Source organism: Cavia porcellus, unplaced genomic scaffold, assembly GCF_034190915.1.
Source record: "Cavia porcellus strain 051 isolate PalLab524CR breed Dunkin Hartley unplaced genomic scaffold, mCavPor4.1 scaffold_28, whole genome shotgun sequence".
Taxonomy (NCBI): Eukaryota; Metazoa; Chordata; class Mammalia; order Rodentia; family Caviidae; genus Cavia; species Cavia porcellus.
In genome coordinates this window covers 43639884-43655611 of record NW_026947511.1, presented here as the reverse complement: position 1 = coordinate 43655611, position 15728 = coordinate 43639884, and the positions used below count along the sequence as shown (strand labels likewise).

The 15728-nt window shown below is 55.1% G+C and overlaps 1 protein-coding gene across 2 annotated transcripts in view; it reads left to right on the top strand.

Moving 5' to 3' along the window:
- Mdga1 (MAM domain containing glycosylphosphatidylinositol anchor 1) overlaps positions 1-15728 on the top strand; it is a 48734-nt gene that overhangs the window by 18567 nt on the left and 14439 nt on the right. For both annotated transcript variants that reach the window (XM_063238968.1, XM_003473887.5), the window contains exons 2-7: positions 7191-7330; positions 9815-9989; positions 11057-11253; positions 12022-12154; positions 12338-12607; positions 14156-14485. In XM_063238968.1, the coding sequence (XP_063095038.1) occupies positions 7292-7330; positions 9815-9989; positions 11057-11253; positions 12022-12154; positions 12338-12607; positions 14156-14485 (1144 nt within the window). In that variant the 5' untranslated portion in view covers positions 7191-7291. The remainder of the gene's footprint in view (positions 1-7190; positions 7331-9814; positions 9990-11056; positions 11254-12021; positions 12155-12337; positions 12608-14155; positions 14486-15728) is intronic.

Sequence of the window (15728 nt, the reverse complement as noted above, 5' to 3'; positions counted from 1 at the left end):
GCTGCCGCACGCCTGACGATGAGGCAAGCTTGTTTTTATGCTCCGCCGTGGTGACAGGGTGACAGCCTGTGTGCTGATCCTTTGGCTACGGTTGCTGGCCGTGTTCCGTGTCAGGGCCCTCGCACCCTCGGGTCAGAGATACATGTACTTGGCTGGAGGACAGGCCCTTCTGCAGTCACGGGGGAGGCCGCAGAATGAGGGTTTGGTTTTGGTTTCCATTAGCAAGACAAGGGCTGGAGGTGGGGTGCTGCCTCTGCTGTGGCCTGTGGCAGGGGCGGGCAGAGGCTGCTCCCCAGGGAGGACCCAGTCTCATTAGGATCCCTCATCCTAGCGCCCGGGGGCAGGAGGTGTCTGGTGTAATAGGGGCTCTTGGAAATGTTACAGAAAGAATCAGTGAATCAATGCAAATTAAAAGGTGATTGTGTGTGTCCCCTGGGGCCTCGGGAGGACAGGGAAGGGAGGGCGAGTGGGGAAGAAATGAACCTGACCAACCTGTACTTGGGTCTAATGACCCGAGAGAGAATGACCGAAGAGAGACATGCCACAGATCTCCCGCCAAGGTGACCTGTGCTAGAGGCCTGGTCAGCCTGTTTCAAACTGGTTTTCTTTTCCTTTTTTGTGTGGTTTTTGGAGACAGACTCTCACTGTGTAGCCCAGGTTGGCCTTGAACTGGCAGTGATCCTCCTGCCTCAGCCTCCCTAGGGCTGGGAGGACAGGTGTGCTTCTCAAAATGGTTTTCTGAGTACAGAACTACAGCCTCCCCCAGACTCAGAGGGCTCCTGGGAAGTCACCTGGTCCACCCGTGGGTGACGGGGGAGAGAGGACGGGCTCTGTAGCCACCTGCTGCAGACAGCTGGGAGGAGGGCAAGGTGGACTCTTGCTAGAGGCACAGGCTTGATGGCCCGTGGGCCACCAGAGAGGCTGGGAGCATCTCGCCTGTCTCCTGGAGGAGGAGGCCCGGGCGGACCCGCCAGCACCTTCCTGGGAGGGCCGCCGCCAAGTCCCCAGCCGCCCTTCTTGGAGCAGCTAATTAAAAGAGAAGAGCTTGTTAATATTTCAGCACTGTTAACTGCACTAAATTATTAAGTGTCCATCTGCATTACATGCATAAAAGGATCAATAAACACGTGCAACCCAGGAGCCAGGAGGGCGAGAGGTGTCACAGGAGGGGGGGGAAGAGCAGCTTCCACGTGTTGTAAAGATCTGGTCCAGTGGGCAGCATGGAGACAGTGTCCCCAAGCCCTGCCTGAGCCCCAGCCCCAATCCCTGTGGCCTCAGCATCCAGCAGGTGGAAGTCCATAGGGAACTTGGCCTGAAAGTGGCAGAACGAGGCAGACCGCACAGCAGAGGGGCATCCTGGGGACACTCACTGAACCTTACTGAGGCTCAATGTACTTATCAGAAAAATGGGAACAACCAGAGTCCTGTTATGGGCAATCTGTAATAAACACAGCACTGCGTTCAAGGCTGGTACCGAGAACATGCTCAATAAATGGTGGCGTTACAGTTACGGTTCCGTGATGGTGGGGTAGGGAGAGACCAGAGACAGAAGATGGGTCTCTAGCTCGCTGCAAGCCCTGTCTGTCTCCTAGCAGCCCCCCGACTTTTTTCTGATGCTGGAATTGAACTCAGGACCAGATGCCTAAGCATATATGCTCTGCCACTGAACTACACCCCCATGTCCTCAGCGTGCTTATCCCAGCTCCCTTAGACTGTACGCTTCTCTAGTGCAGGGCCTGAGCATGGCAGCTCCCTGTACCTGCAACACCACATTTAGTACTTCACACTGGTAAGGGTTCATTGAATGACTGATAGACGGCAAGACAAAAACACAGATCCCAATTTGTATTTCCTTGTTCCGAACACTCGAACACTCAGGGATTTGGATGAATGGCAACGTGACTTACTGCAGTGGGTTTTTAAAATGTAAAACTTATACCCTGAATATCCCAGCCTGGATGATCAGTCTTCTTAAACGCAGGGTGGGAGGGAAGCTGAGGGGTTTAATAAAGTTTTTCATTTTCCCCACCCACCTGTGTTTCCTGGCTCTGGAAATTCCAGGGCCGTGGAAGTTCCAGGAGAAAGTCCTCTGGAGCCGCGGTGGGTGGTGGGCGGGTTGGAATTTGCTTTCCAGGGTCCCAGGGCTCGAGGCCTGCTGAGGGCTGGAAAGTTTCTCCCTGGGACGCTGCCCACAAGTGAGGGCTTTCCTGCCACTGGGGCCGGGGAGGGGCAGGTGACACAGCCCCATACCCGTGAGCTTTGTGTGGGGTGTGGGATCAGTATTCCTTCACCCATCGTACAGAACGCTGTGGCACCTCATTTATTAAGAGGTGTTCTGTGAAGGAAGGGTTTTCTGGTCAGTAGGTTTGGGAAAGCTTTGGGTGGCACTTGAGATACGTGGTTTGTCTTCTGCAGGACTTATCAGAGCTTTCAATACGCTCTGTGTGTGTAGTCTGTCTCTGACACACGGGAAGCACTTAGCATATTTATTTGGCCCTGAGAAGCTGCAGTGGGCTCTCAGTGAATACCATGTCGTACGCAGGCTGGTAGACTCAAATTTTCTTCTCCTGGGGGTTTCTTGTCAGAGCTCCAGAGAGTGACACAGAAAAGTCTCCTAGATCAGAGACAGGAAAGCATAGTGGATTCCAAAATCCTGACCAATGTGTCAAGCAGAGGTGGTCAAATCCCACCAAGTCTCTTATTCAAACTGTGGGTTCTACCCTGAAGGGTCAGGTCTGCTGCTCTTGGTTTGAGGACCTGGAGGTGTGTGCATTTGAACAGCTCTCCTGGGGGTCCCAGAGGTAGGTCGCCTAGGAGGCCTGTGACAGGGAGCAGAGTCCCCAGCCAGCAGAGGGAAGGCCTGGGTTGAAGTCCCGGCTTTGGGACTCTCACTGAACAGAGCAGGGTTTTTCCCTCTGGGCCTGAGTTTCCCCCTCTGTGAAGCAGGCTGACTATAATCTGTCCTTTCTGCTTCTCAGAACTGAAGGGAGGGGCTGGAAATGCTCAGTGGGCCCCGGGAATGTGCCAGCTGTCACCATATACACCAGTGACAAGGCAGGGGCTTCGTGCAAAGGGGGCCCAGGCCCCAGAGAGGCGGGGCCTTGAGGTGACGCAGGGCCATGCATGGAAATCAGTGCTGGGCAGTGCAAAGGTGCAGGCCTGTCATCTCAGCACTCTGGGGAGGCTGAGGCGGGAGGATCACAAGTTCGAGCCTGGCTTCAGCAACTTGGGGATTTAGCAAGACTCTGTCTCAAAATAAATAATAAGGGGCTGGAAATGTAGCTCATGGCAAAGGTGGCAAATGTTCGATCCAGTACTACCAAAGGAAAGACAGGAACCAAGGCTTGGTGGCACCTGAGATCTCTTGCTATGAGAGATGGGTCATACATTCCTCACGGCAACCCCATTTCATGAATGAGAAAACTGAGGCTAGGGAACGTGCAGAAAGCATGCAGCGGAGTGTGTAAGAGGGGCACTGAGGAAAGGCTGTGTCCCTCCTCCCTCCTTGAGCATTTCCACCCCTGGGATGCCAGGGGCCCCCAGGGGAGGTCCTTGTCCCCACACCTTCTATTTTTTGTGGGAGGTGCTGGGGATCAAACTCACAACCTCAAGCTTTCCAGGTAGGCGCTCGTGCCACGGTGCTAAACGCCCGGCCTGTTGCTTCTCTTGAATCATTTCCAAAGCAGTTCTTTGTTGAGGCAGCACCTGCTGTTGGGCCCAGTGCTGACATCTATCGCATTAAACCCTCACACCAGGCGGGAGAAGAAGGCATCGTGGCTCTCATTTGACAAATGGGAAGTCCCAGGCCCGGAGGTTAAGTAACTTGTCCTGTCTACCCAGCCAGTGGCCAGCAGAGCCAGGGGTGAGTCCTAGGTTGGCAGTCTTCCACCTCTCTCTCTCTGGAACCACCCTGTCTGCCACGGTCCCCTTGTTTGCTCTCCCTGTCCCCCATAGTCCCTGAGCCGTGGCTCCCGTTCAGGTCTTGTGACGCTGTCTCCAGGCCAGCACAGCACCGGGGCCAGAAGCGTTCGCTGTTTGACAGACTGAACACCCCCAGGTATTCACCAGGACCCGGTCACCCTGGAATCTCCTGCTGCTAGTGGGAGAGGCTTCGTGGGGCGTGCAGGGCTGGCGACTGAGTGAGGTGGGGTGGGGAAGAATCCTTTGGGGTTCAGGCTCAGAAACAGGGTCCCAGCCTTTCCAGGGGTGAACAGAGTCAGCAGGAGGCTGAGACACGATGACCAACCTCGGTGGGGAACAAGGGACACAGTGAAATGCCAAGGCCCAGGGGCAGGGTGAGGGGACCTGCAATTTTGGACTGGCAAGCCCTTGTTCCAGAAGGAAAATCCAAGAACCAGACCCGTGCTGGGAAGGGGTAGTTGGAATGATTTGTGATTCTCTTGCCAAATCTCATGGCTGATGACGTCACACACTGGTGGGTGCTTTCTTTTTTGTTTTTTTTAACCAAGTACAACTTAGGGTGACGTTTTTTTGTGGGTGGGGGTACAGGAAATTGGACTCAGGACCTTGAGCTCGCCAGGTGGTTGCTTAGGCGGCCGAGCTATACCCCCGGCCCTAGAGTGAAATCTTAAGCACATGCCCAGCTGTATTTTCCTGTGTCCTGTATTTCCATCCGCCTGTGTACACAGCACTCAGATCAAGAACACCCAACCACGGCTGGAGATTTAGCTCAGCAGCATAAGTGCCTGCCTTGCAAGCAGGCAGTCGTGAGTTCGATCCCTGGTACTGATAAAAAGAAAAAAGACCAAAAAAACCCCAAAAACACCCAACCATCTGTCCTGGGAAGTTCTCAGGGACCGTCCCAGTCAGTCAGGCCCCGTCCCACCCAAGGACCTCACCGTGAGGCGTCTGTGACAGTCAGGCTCCCGTTTCCAGTTCTGGATCCTGAATAAATGAAGTCATCCATTATGTATGCTTTTGTGTCTGGGTTCTTCTGAGTCAGGCCTGTGGTGGTCCACAGTGCGGACCTCGCCGTAGTGCTTTTTCTTGTTCACGTATAAGGAATGTTCCAGCCGTGGCTTCCTCCTGCTGCTCTGATGGCTCTGCAGTTGAGTCTGGGTTTCAGCCATAAAGCCACCACGACTGCTGTCTTGCCCACTGTGGGCTCCCGCAGGCCTAGTGCCATCCAGTAGGGACTCGGGCGTGGACCAGGAGACCTGCCTGTTTGCTTTTTGTAGTAACAGCCGAAGTCTCTTCCAAAGTGGTTCTACCATTCTGAAGTTGAATAAACTCTCATCGTTACTATCATCAAGGGATGTTGGGTAATCTTGACAATGTCACCCACGGTGCCCACTCGTGCCCGTCTCCAGGGAGGAGCCCAGGCGGCCGGGTGTCTGTGGGCCAGGCCCATCTTCCCGGCTTGTGCTGCCCAGGCCCTGAGACGTCCCGCTGGCCACAAGCTCCTTTTCAATATTCCTTATCATCACCAAAGCGGCTGCCGTTACAACACCACCTGGCTCTGCCCGAGCCACAGTGGCCGAGATTACAGCTTATCTCCCAGAGGGACCCGCTGAATGCATGTCATCCTCGTGGCGAGGCGCCCCAGGCCTCTCACAGACATCCGTACTGCCTCCGGGCCTTATCAGCAGCCAACAAGCACATCGTCTCTTGCGAGGTTGTTTCTTGATGAGATTTCTGGGGACCTTGACCACAGGTGGCTATCTCTTCCCTGCATGGCGGTGTTCATGTGTTTTCACAGCAGAGGATGACAGTGCCAGGCCCGGTGCCCAGAGCCTGCTGTGGATCGTACATCAGGGGTCCGTGCTGATGACCAAATCTCACGCGAAGACTCAGAGATCACCTAATAGGCTTTTGTCCTAGAAATGGACAAGCAGGCTCAGAGAGCTGACTGGAGTGCTTGCAAAGACCCGCGTGGTCACGCGTAGCCTGCGGCACTCTCAGGCTGCCCCAAAGATCTCTGGACCGCTAACAATTGCCTCTGTGGTCACAGTTCTCTGACTGGCTCAGGCCTGCCTCACCCATGCAGGGAGGGGTGCCCTCTGCATATGGCACCTCTAGAGCACATACTGTCTACAGCACATACTACCAAACATTTTTCATTGATCTTGTGATCAACCTTGAATTCTCGGAAGTTCTCCTGCCTCGGCCTCCCAAGTGCTGAGATTACAGGTGTGAGCCACCGTGCCCAGCTCCCTGGACACTCTGTATCTCTTATCCGGAGTTAAGGAACCTCCCCATGGAATAGCCTTGTCATTCATTCATTATTATTTGAGGCCTTGTGAAGCTCAAGGATAACAAGGAGAAGCTCAGAGTGGAAGGCATAGACGAGAATCCTGCCTTTGGCTGACACTCAGGCCTGATGTTTACTGTGCACTTGGATACAGGGAAGTGCCTGCCTGTCAGACCTGGAGGCTTCCTGGAGGAAGCAATATGCCCTGCTTTGATCTGACCTCTGTGAGCCTGTTAGGGGGGCTGTGCCCTTGGCTCATCTCCTCCCTGGGCCCTTCTAGTCATAGCCTAAGCCCTGGGCACTGTCACAGGGGCCAGGGGGCAGGGAGGAGGCTCTGTACCCCCAGAGAACAAGCAGTGCACAGGACTGGGAAGGAGGAGGAGAAAAGTGACCTGGCCTCTGCAGCGAGGACAGTGCGGGCTGTGGACTGGCCAGGGCGGCGGCTTGGGTTTCACTGGCTGAAAGCGGATCCTGCAGTGGTGAGGGCAGGAGCACAGTGGAGGCTGAGGCAAGCACTTTCCTGAGGCTCTCAGGAGAGAGACTGGGCTGAGGGGAGCAGCCAAGCAAGGAGGCGGCACAGGAGGTGGGGCCACAGCCCACCCCCGGCGGGAGGGGTTCACCGTGGAGCACAGGCGATTGCCTCCGCGTGCGTGCGTGCGTGCGTGCATGTGTGTGTACAGGATGTGGCAGCAAGGAGGTGGGGGCCTCCGGGCAGCGGAGAGGTGGACGCTGTGCCATGTCGGGGAGCGGGAAGCCAGTGTGGCCGTGTGCAGATAGTGTGTCCCAATCACACAGCCCCTCATCAAAGGTCTCCTGCGACAGGGGGATGCCTGGGTTGTCCCTTGCCTAAATCCCTGGCCTGGGGCCCCGGGAGGAGCCTCCCTGCAGCTCCGGGCATCAGGTCCCTGAGGAGCGGCCCGGGGGCCTGGCCTGGTGTGTCCGGCCTAAGCCTCCCCGTCCTGCTGCCCTCTCTCGCCAGCTCCGGCTCAGGCCCAGATTGTGCACGCGGGCCAGGCGTGCGTGGTGAAGGAGGACAACATCAGCGAGCGTGTCTACACCATCCGGGAGGGGGACACCCTCATGCTGCAGTGCCTGGTCACCGGGCACCCCCGACCGCAGGTCAGCCCCTGCCCAGGGGGAGCGGGAGGGACCAGGCCTCCGCGGGGCCCATCCTCCCCGCCCGCCAGGGACCAGAGCTTGAAGGCTGGAGAGCCAGGGGTTAGACTGGGACCAGGAGAGAGCTGGGAAATCGACTCTGTGGGGAAGCTCTGGTGGCTGTGGGCTTACTCATCTTAAAAAAACTGGTGGCTGAGACGGAAGAATGAATGAAAACTTGCATGTTCATTTCTTCTCCATTCCTCGTATCCAGTGAGCAGAGCAGCTGTTGACCACCAAATTCACATCACACGTCTTTCTCCAGTGTTTCCTTCCTGAATCCCACAGGCATTAACAGTCCCATTCTACAGCTGAGGAAACTGAGGCTCAGGAAGGTTAAGGAAGCAGCCCAGGTCCCACAGCTCTTGTGAGGCTGGAAGCAGAATTTGAATCCAGAACCAGCGTTCTCTCCAGAGCTTAGCATGCTCCCACCGGTGTGTCCATCCTTAGGTTGGGAGCTCTGAGAGTTACCGACCACACAGAAAACAGACCTCTTCAAGAAGCTTCTAGCAGGCAGGCACACGCTCTGGAAGTGCAAAGACCCAAAGTACTTAGAACCAGAAGATAAACATCTGGAGATATCAGATAAATTTTGTCGCAGATCAAGTGCATGGTTCAGGCAGGAGGGCTGGCCAGTCATCGCAAAGAGCCATGCGAGGAGGAGGGAGGAAAACAGGGCTGCAGGGCCGGGTGGGATTTGCCGGTGAGCACCTGTGACCTTTAACAGCTGCAGGGAAGGGGGTATGGGACCCGGGGAAGGACAGTGGAACACAAAATCTGGTTTTCATTTTTTTAATGGGCCATTTTGGGAACAGGGAGGACTCTGGAAGGGCTGGCCTCGGTATGAGCTGATGCATGAGGGAAACCCTACAGACTCGACCTCAAAGTGGGACCCTGGCCTGCCCCTTCTCAAAGGCTGGCCAGGAGGTGAGGACAGTGCAGCTAGGTTTACCAAAGTGGGGTGCAGTTCTCCATAAAAGGCCCCTCCGGCCGTACTGGCCACCTGCATGTGTCCCCTTATGAGTCCCCCACATGTGTCACCTATGCTTGTGTCTCTGTGTTACACACATTTTTTTCTCATCAGTGGTTTTGTTCCAACTACCCAGGCACACATGCGTGGGCCTCAGCTCCCTCTCCCAACCCATTCCTGCACCCTGGGGCTGGCCTGAGCACCCCTAAACTACCTCATTGCTCTGCTGAGAAAGCCTCGGTGGCGCCCATTATTAGCCAGCTCCAGAGGGGGAACTGCAGACTTCCTGCCATCAGGTCCCCTCCCATCTCATGAAGCAGCTCTGAGCAGGATTTAAATTTAACTAATTGGTTTTCCGTGTTTATCTGTGAGTCTGTCCTGGGCCTCGGCCCCTTGCCTGGTGATGGGAGCTGATTCATAGTAAGTGAATCTCCATGAATCACTGGTCCTGGCTGAGGCCTGTAGTGGTCTGTGAGGCCAGAGATACCTCAAAAGACAAGACAAGGCCACAGCTGCGGACACTTGACTCGGACATCAGTTAACTAGATAGAGACTGCAGCTGCAGGAATTACTCCTACAGTCTCTCGCCTCCCATGTCTTCATGATAAGACAGTTCTACTAAATTGACATGATTCATTACTTGGAGATGGCCTTGAAGTGACCCCGAAGGTCCTGCTCATTGCCTGTGCTTTCCTCACTTTCCCTGATCTTTGTTGTTGGACCTAATAAAAATGGGTGGTCCAGAGAAGGCTTTGTCTTAGCCTTCAGAGTCTTGAACTCATCTAAAGAGTTTTGATCCTCCTGGAGCCCTAAAATCATACCCTTGTCTCATTGTATTTAAGCCTTTGACATACACTCCTTTGGGAGATTGGAGATCCAGGTCAGGACCGGATAGCCTCCCACGGCCATGGTCCTCAGGCCCGGGCTCCAGCTGGCCCAGCCTCCCCTGTCCCCAGACACCCTGTCCCTTCCCACCTCGCCACTGCTGCTCCTCCCTCCCAGGAGGCCTTCCCGCTTCTCTTTCATTAGGACAAATGCCCGTGGAGCACCTGCCATGTTCCAAACCCAGCGAGGGGCCGGGGGAGGGGTACGGTGGGGGGGGGTGGGGAGACACAGCTTCCGCGCTGCCTGAGACCTCCCTTCCTCCCCGGGTGCCTCTTCACGGGCTACTTACGGCAGAATCTCTCCAGAGCAAAGCACGACAGAGATTGCAGGGCTGGACCAGAAGGAAGCACTGGCCATTTTACAGACGGGAAAAGGAAGGCCGGGGAGGCCGGGAAATGTCCACGAAGCTGTGGACACAGCTCCAGCCCCAGGCTCGGAGCCTCCTCCCTCTGACCTGGGTCCCCCAGGTTGTTGGCCCTTTGTTGAGGGTCAGGCCTGGGGGGGGCCCAGATGCGCTGTGGGAAGCGCGGGGCACTCAGCCCTCAGTCCCCACTCACAGCTGGCTGTGTCTGACCCCGACCGCCCGGCCCCAGGTGCGCTGGACCAAGACGGCGGGGAGCGCTTCGGACAAGTTCCAGGAGACGTCGGTGTTCAACGAGACGCTGCGCATCGAGCGCGTGGCACGCACGCAGGGCGGCCGCTACTACTGCAAGGCGGAGAACGGCGTGGGCGTGCCGGCCATCAAGTCCATCCGCGTGGACGTGCAGTGTGAGTCTGGGCCACGGCCCGTGGGCTCAGGTGGGCAGGGGGTGGAGAGGCGTCTGCTGGGGGACAAGGTGTCTCTGTGCGTCCGGGGCCCTTCCGACAGCTCCCTGCTTTCCGTCCAGGACCAGCTCCCAGGGTTCTTGCCCCACCACCCGTAGGACCCTCAGTGTGTCACCAGTTAGGGCGCTGGGCAAAAGCCTTTTATCCTAGAAGTTCTAAAGTGTGGCATGCCAGTAGAGGTTCAAATAAAATTATCACCTCAACCGAGGATCAAACTCATGACCTCAAGCTTGCCAGCCAGGCGCTGTGCCGCTGAGCTATAACCCCAACCCAGCACAGATGTGCGTCCACACCATCCGCGTCAAAGAGATGCATCTATCAGGACCTTGGAAAGTTCCCTCCCACCCTACCCCCAGGAGCCATCCCTATTGTGACTACTGACACCCATCATGAGCTCTGCCAGACATCTGTCAAAAAAGAGAATCTTGGGGCTGGGGATTTAGCTCAGCGGCATAAGCGCCTGCCTTGCAAGCAGGCAATCGTGAGTTCGATCCCTGGTACGGATAAAAACGAAACACACACACACACACACACACACATACAAGAGAATCTTGCCAAGTGTAGTGGTGCCCGCCCGTGATCCCAGCATTTGGGAAGCTGTGGCAGGAGGATCATCACTGAGAATTCCAGGCCAGCAGCCTGGGCTACATAGTGAATATAATACTACCCTGGGGTATATAGGGAGCCCCTATTGAGAAGAGAGAAAAAAAGAGGCAGAGAGACAGAAAGAAAGAAGATATCTTCCAGTGATGTGTGTTATACAGAGTCAAAAACAACCAACTTAGGGTCAGGGATGTAGCTCTGCCTGGCAAGCACAAGGTCATGAGTTCAATCCCTGGTACCAAACAAAAACACCCACCACCTAGTGTAAATTAGCATCGGAGAAACTGAGATCCAGAGAAGGAGAGACTTGGGCAGGATACCGTTTCCCTGAGGGCTGCCAGGAGCAGGAGACGCCCTCTAACGTGGGTGCTGCCCATGCTGACTGCACGGAGGCCGTGCCCTTGCAGACCTGGATGAGCCGGTGCTGACCGTGCACCAGACGGTGAGCGACGTGCGTGGCAACTTCTACCAGGAGAAGACCGTGTTCCTGCGCTGCACGGTCAACTCCAACCCGCCTGCGCGCTTCATCTGGAAGCGGGGCTCCGACACCCTGTCCCACAGCCAGGACAACGGGGTGGACATCTACGAGCCGCTCTACACCCAGGTCAGGGCGGGCAGCTGGCTCCCGCGGTGAGAGGGAGGGCGTGGGGGCCGAGGCTGCGCAGTCTGAAATTCTGGGGGCTTCCCCGGCTCCCAGCGGTTCAGTTCTTATGTCAGAAGCACAAATTCTGACCAGGCTTCACACAGCCTGGGGCTGAACAAGTCAGAGTGGAAAAGTTAGCAAGCACTGACAAGGACAGGAGAGCCCCAAGGCCCCGTGTTCTCCAGGGTCACTGCTAGTTAGGAAAGGTACCCCAGGGCCAGCAGATCACCCTGCCTGCTGCTGACGAATTGAGCATTGGAAACACATGGGCAAGCGCTGCAAGAATTGAGGGCCTTCCTTTTTCTGGGTTCCTTGCAGTCCCAGGAGATGGGGAAGCCACCCAGCCAGGGAGGGTCCTCGGAGGTGGCTGCCAGAGTTCTCTGTGTGGCCTGGTCCAGTCCCCTGTTGGCGTGGACTGTAAGATAGAGTAGAGGTCCCTCCTTTTCCCTCCATTTCTCAGAGTGGGAAAACTGAGGCCTGGCCAGTGTGCACAGGGCAACCTTAGACTCAAAAAAGCCTATGAGGGGGCAGAGCTGGGGGCAGCAGAGTATAGCATGGGCCGTCCTTTCTGGCCCAGGGTCCTCCTGCCTCAGGGCGCAGTCAGTGGCCTGGGTGTGGGTCGGGAAGATGGAAATTTGAACAGGAACGTGGTGCTGCTGGGTGTGAGAAGATGGGGGGACCCTGGAGATTCCAGTGGGCCCCTCACTCCAGTGTTCCACTGCCGTCCAGGGGGAGACCAAGGTCCTGAAACTGAAGAACCTGCGGCCCCAAGACTACGCCAGCTACACCTGCCAGGTGTCTGTACGCAACGTGTGTGGCATCCCAGACAAGGCCATCACCTTCCGGCTCACCAACACCACAGGTACAGGCTCCCGCCACGCCCCCTGCCCGCTCCCCAGGGGAGACAGCGCCTTCCTGATGTGTCCACCCCCCAACTCCTGCTCCTTTTTCTCCCCTCCCATCTGCCCCAAGGCCCGCTGCTCTCCCCCTCGCTCGCCCCCTCTGGCCTTCACAGCCCTGAGACCTTCCCTCCCTGTCCCCTTAGCACCACCAGCCCTGAAGTTGTCCGTGAATGAAACTCTGGTGGTGAACCCTGGGGACAACGTGACCGTGCAGTGTCTGCTGACGGGTGGCGATCCCCTACCCCAACTGCAGTGGTCCCATGGGCCCGGCCCGCTGCCCTTGGGTGCTCTGGCCCAGGGTGGCACCCTCAGCATCCCTTCAGTGCAGGCCCGGGACTCTGGCTACTACAACTGCACGGCCACCAACAATGTGGGCAACCCAGCGAAGAAGACCGTCAACCTGCTGGTGCGATGTACGTACCTGGGGCTGGGGGGAGTCCCAGGGGCTGTCAGTGAACTGGGGCAGGGTCTCCCCCTCCTGTCTGCAGGTGGCATATGTTGAGAGGTGTGTGATAATATACATGTCTAAATATAACCTTGGTGATGCAAGAAGTGGGACGGGCTGCTATTGATTAGCTATAGTTTTTTATTTTTAGAATGGGAAACCGATATTGAAAAAAAAAGAAGCTAAAGTGGATATTAGGCTTCAAACAAATTCCCCCGGCTTTCTCTCTCTAGAGTGGTTTCTAAGTGATTAACTGAATTTAAGTGAAAAAAAAAACCCCACATTTCTACAGACCTTATATGCGAATCTTTAGTAGCAAAGTGTTTTAGGGACTCTGAAGATCATTACTGACTGTGAAATCGTGCAAAACAGTACAAACCCCTCCTTATTAAACCTCAGCTCGGTGTTCCCATGAGCTGCTGCTGGCGACCTGGTCTTGCTGTCCTTGTTTGCATGTGCGGTGTTAGATGTTTTTGCATGTAAGATCCGGGCTTGTTTTCAGCCCTTTGACCGGAAGTAAAGCACAGTGGCTGCCGACGGGAACTCCCTTTGTTCGTGTTCCTGACCTATCAGTCTTCCCGACACTCCTCGCACAGAGGTCAGCTTAGGTTTACTTCGATCTGAGAACGCGATGGCAAGGTGGTGGCTGTCTGAGGCCTTCCTTTTGCTTTCGTGTTATCTTTGCCCAGCGGCAGCTCATTTTCCTCCACCTGATTCTATTTGGCCTTTAAAGCCTGGGTTGCCGGTGAGGGTCACCTCTTAGGCTGACCCTGCCGCCGTGTTCCAAGCCCACAGTCCTAATTTGTGTCTGTTGTGCCAGTTTCCTGGCCAATTAGCACTCCACCTATTAAGAACTCTATAAGTCTTTGGCTTACTTGAAATAAGATGCACATTTTTTTTTAAAAAATGCTAAAGCCTTTTCTATCTAAACTGTTTTTATGTAATCCTGTGTTAGACCACTGTACTGTCTGTTATAAAAAAAAAAAAACCACAAACTTGTTGCAAATAATCAAACAGCACATAAGGGAAAAATATGCAAATTAACGGTCTTTCAATTCATCTTAGTTCCGGTCTCTAGGTAGGATCGTTATTAGATGCTGATGCAAATTGGTATTTGGGGTTTAAAACAAAAATAAACACAAAACAGCGCGTAGTGGTCAAGAATGCTTGGCAGGGGTGGATTTAAAAGCAGTTTTGAGCCCAGCTCTCTTCTTTGTCAAATAAGAACAGTACAGCGCCTCCCCAAAGACCGAGGGTTGGGATGCGTATTGTACGTCCACATCCCCACCCACACCATGGCTGGCATCATTATTAAACTCGTTTTTCTTCGGTGAGTTTTAAAAACTCATGATCGTGTAGAAGAGTTTCCAGGCAGAGGAAAGAAACGGCGTCTTGCAGGAGGTTGCGGTCCCCAACCTCCAGGAGGACCAGTTTGAGGGGCGAGAAGCTGGGCTGGTGTGCGTAGGACAGGGCTTCGGGCCACCCCAGCCACCCTTCCCTCTGTGTCCCCCTGTAGCCATGAAGAACGCCACCTTCCAGATCACCCCGGATGTGATCAAAGAGAGCGAGAACATACAGCTGGGCCAGGACCTGAAGCTGTCCTGCCACGTGGATGCGGTGCCCCAGGAGAAGGTCACCTACCAGTGGTTTAAGAATGGCAAGCCAGCACGCATGTCCAAGCGGCTGCTGGTGACCCGCAACGACCCCGAGCTGCCTGCCGTCACCAGCAGCCTGGAGCTCATTGACTTGCACTTCAGTGACTATGGCACCTACCTGTGCGTGGCTTCCTTCCCGGGGGCACCCGTGTCTGACCTCAGTGTCGAGGTCAACATCTCCTCTGAGACAGGTGGGCAGCTGGAGGGGCATCGGGGAGATGCGGGGAGCCAGGGAGGCCCAGAGGGAGGGCGTAGGGGGAGCAGCTTGGGAGAGAGAGGTCAGCGAGGGCATCATTTGTCCAGGCTGTACACATTCCTTGAGCACCAGGGCAGCTCATGGATTACAGCAATGGGAAAACCAGTCTCCGTCTTCCTTGAACATTACTACTGTCTGGCCCTTAGTATTTTTTCAGATGGTTTCACAAACAAAACTATCACTGCAAACTGGGATACATGAGTCTAGAGAGTTTCCTGAGGCAGAGTGCTTGAATGGAGATCTGAGGGAGGGGCAGGATTTTACCAGGCAGAGGACAGCAAAGGAGAGTGGAGAAAAAGTAGAATAGGCTGAGGAGTCTGTACATGCAAAGGCACTGAGGCAGCAAAGTGCATTGCCCTTTGGAGAACTAAAAGGAAGTGGGGTGGCTGAGAAAATAGGGTGCAGTGAGCTCGGAGGGCTCGCCAGGGCCAGACTCTGTGTGGCCTTGTGGGCTATATTCATTTTTCAGGATGGTTATTAACACAGTGTCACAGACTGGGTGGCTTCAGCAGAAATTTGTTTTCTTCCAGTTCTGGAGGTGAACAGTCTGAGATCGAGGTGTTGGCAGGGTTGGTTTCTCCTGAGGCCTCTGCTTGGCTGGCAGCTGAAGGTCTCTCACCTTCTCTGTCTTCATATGGCCTTTCTTCTGTGCGTGTGTGCGTATTAATCCAACTAGAAGGACACCAGTCCTGCTGGGTTAGGGAGCATTCTGTGCCATCATTTATTCTTAATGACTTTTAAAAGGCCCTGTCTCCACACACTGTTCCATCCCGAGGTCCTAGGTATTAGGACTTCATTTGGAGGGCAGACAGTTCAGCTCCTACCAGGCCATGGCGAGGCTTCAGGTTTTTATCCCAATAATAAATAACAATAACAGTAGTGAAGTGACCCTGGCCATATGATTGTTTATTGTGTGTGCTGATGATTTTCTATTTTCTCATCCGCTAGTGTGACTGACCTTTCGGGGTAGCCGTTTGTGTCCCATTTTACAGATCAAGAGTAAGGTGAAACTTAGGCTCAGGCAGCTGGAGCAGCTTAGCAAGGTGACACCACAGTCCGTGTGGAGCTGGGGTCAGGACCCAGGCAGGCTGACTCCAGAGCCCGCTCCCAGGCTTCAGACTTTGGGAAGAACTGGAGATTGCAGGGGACCTTTGGGAGGTCTCACCCTGAGCTGACGA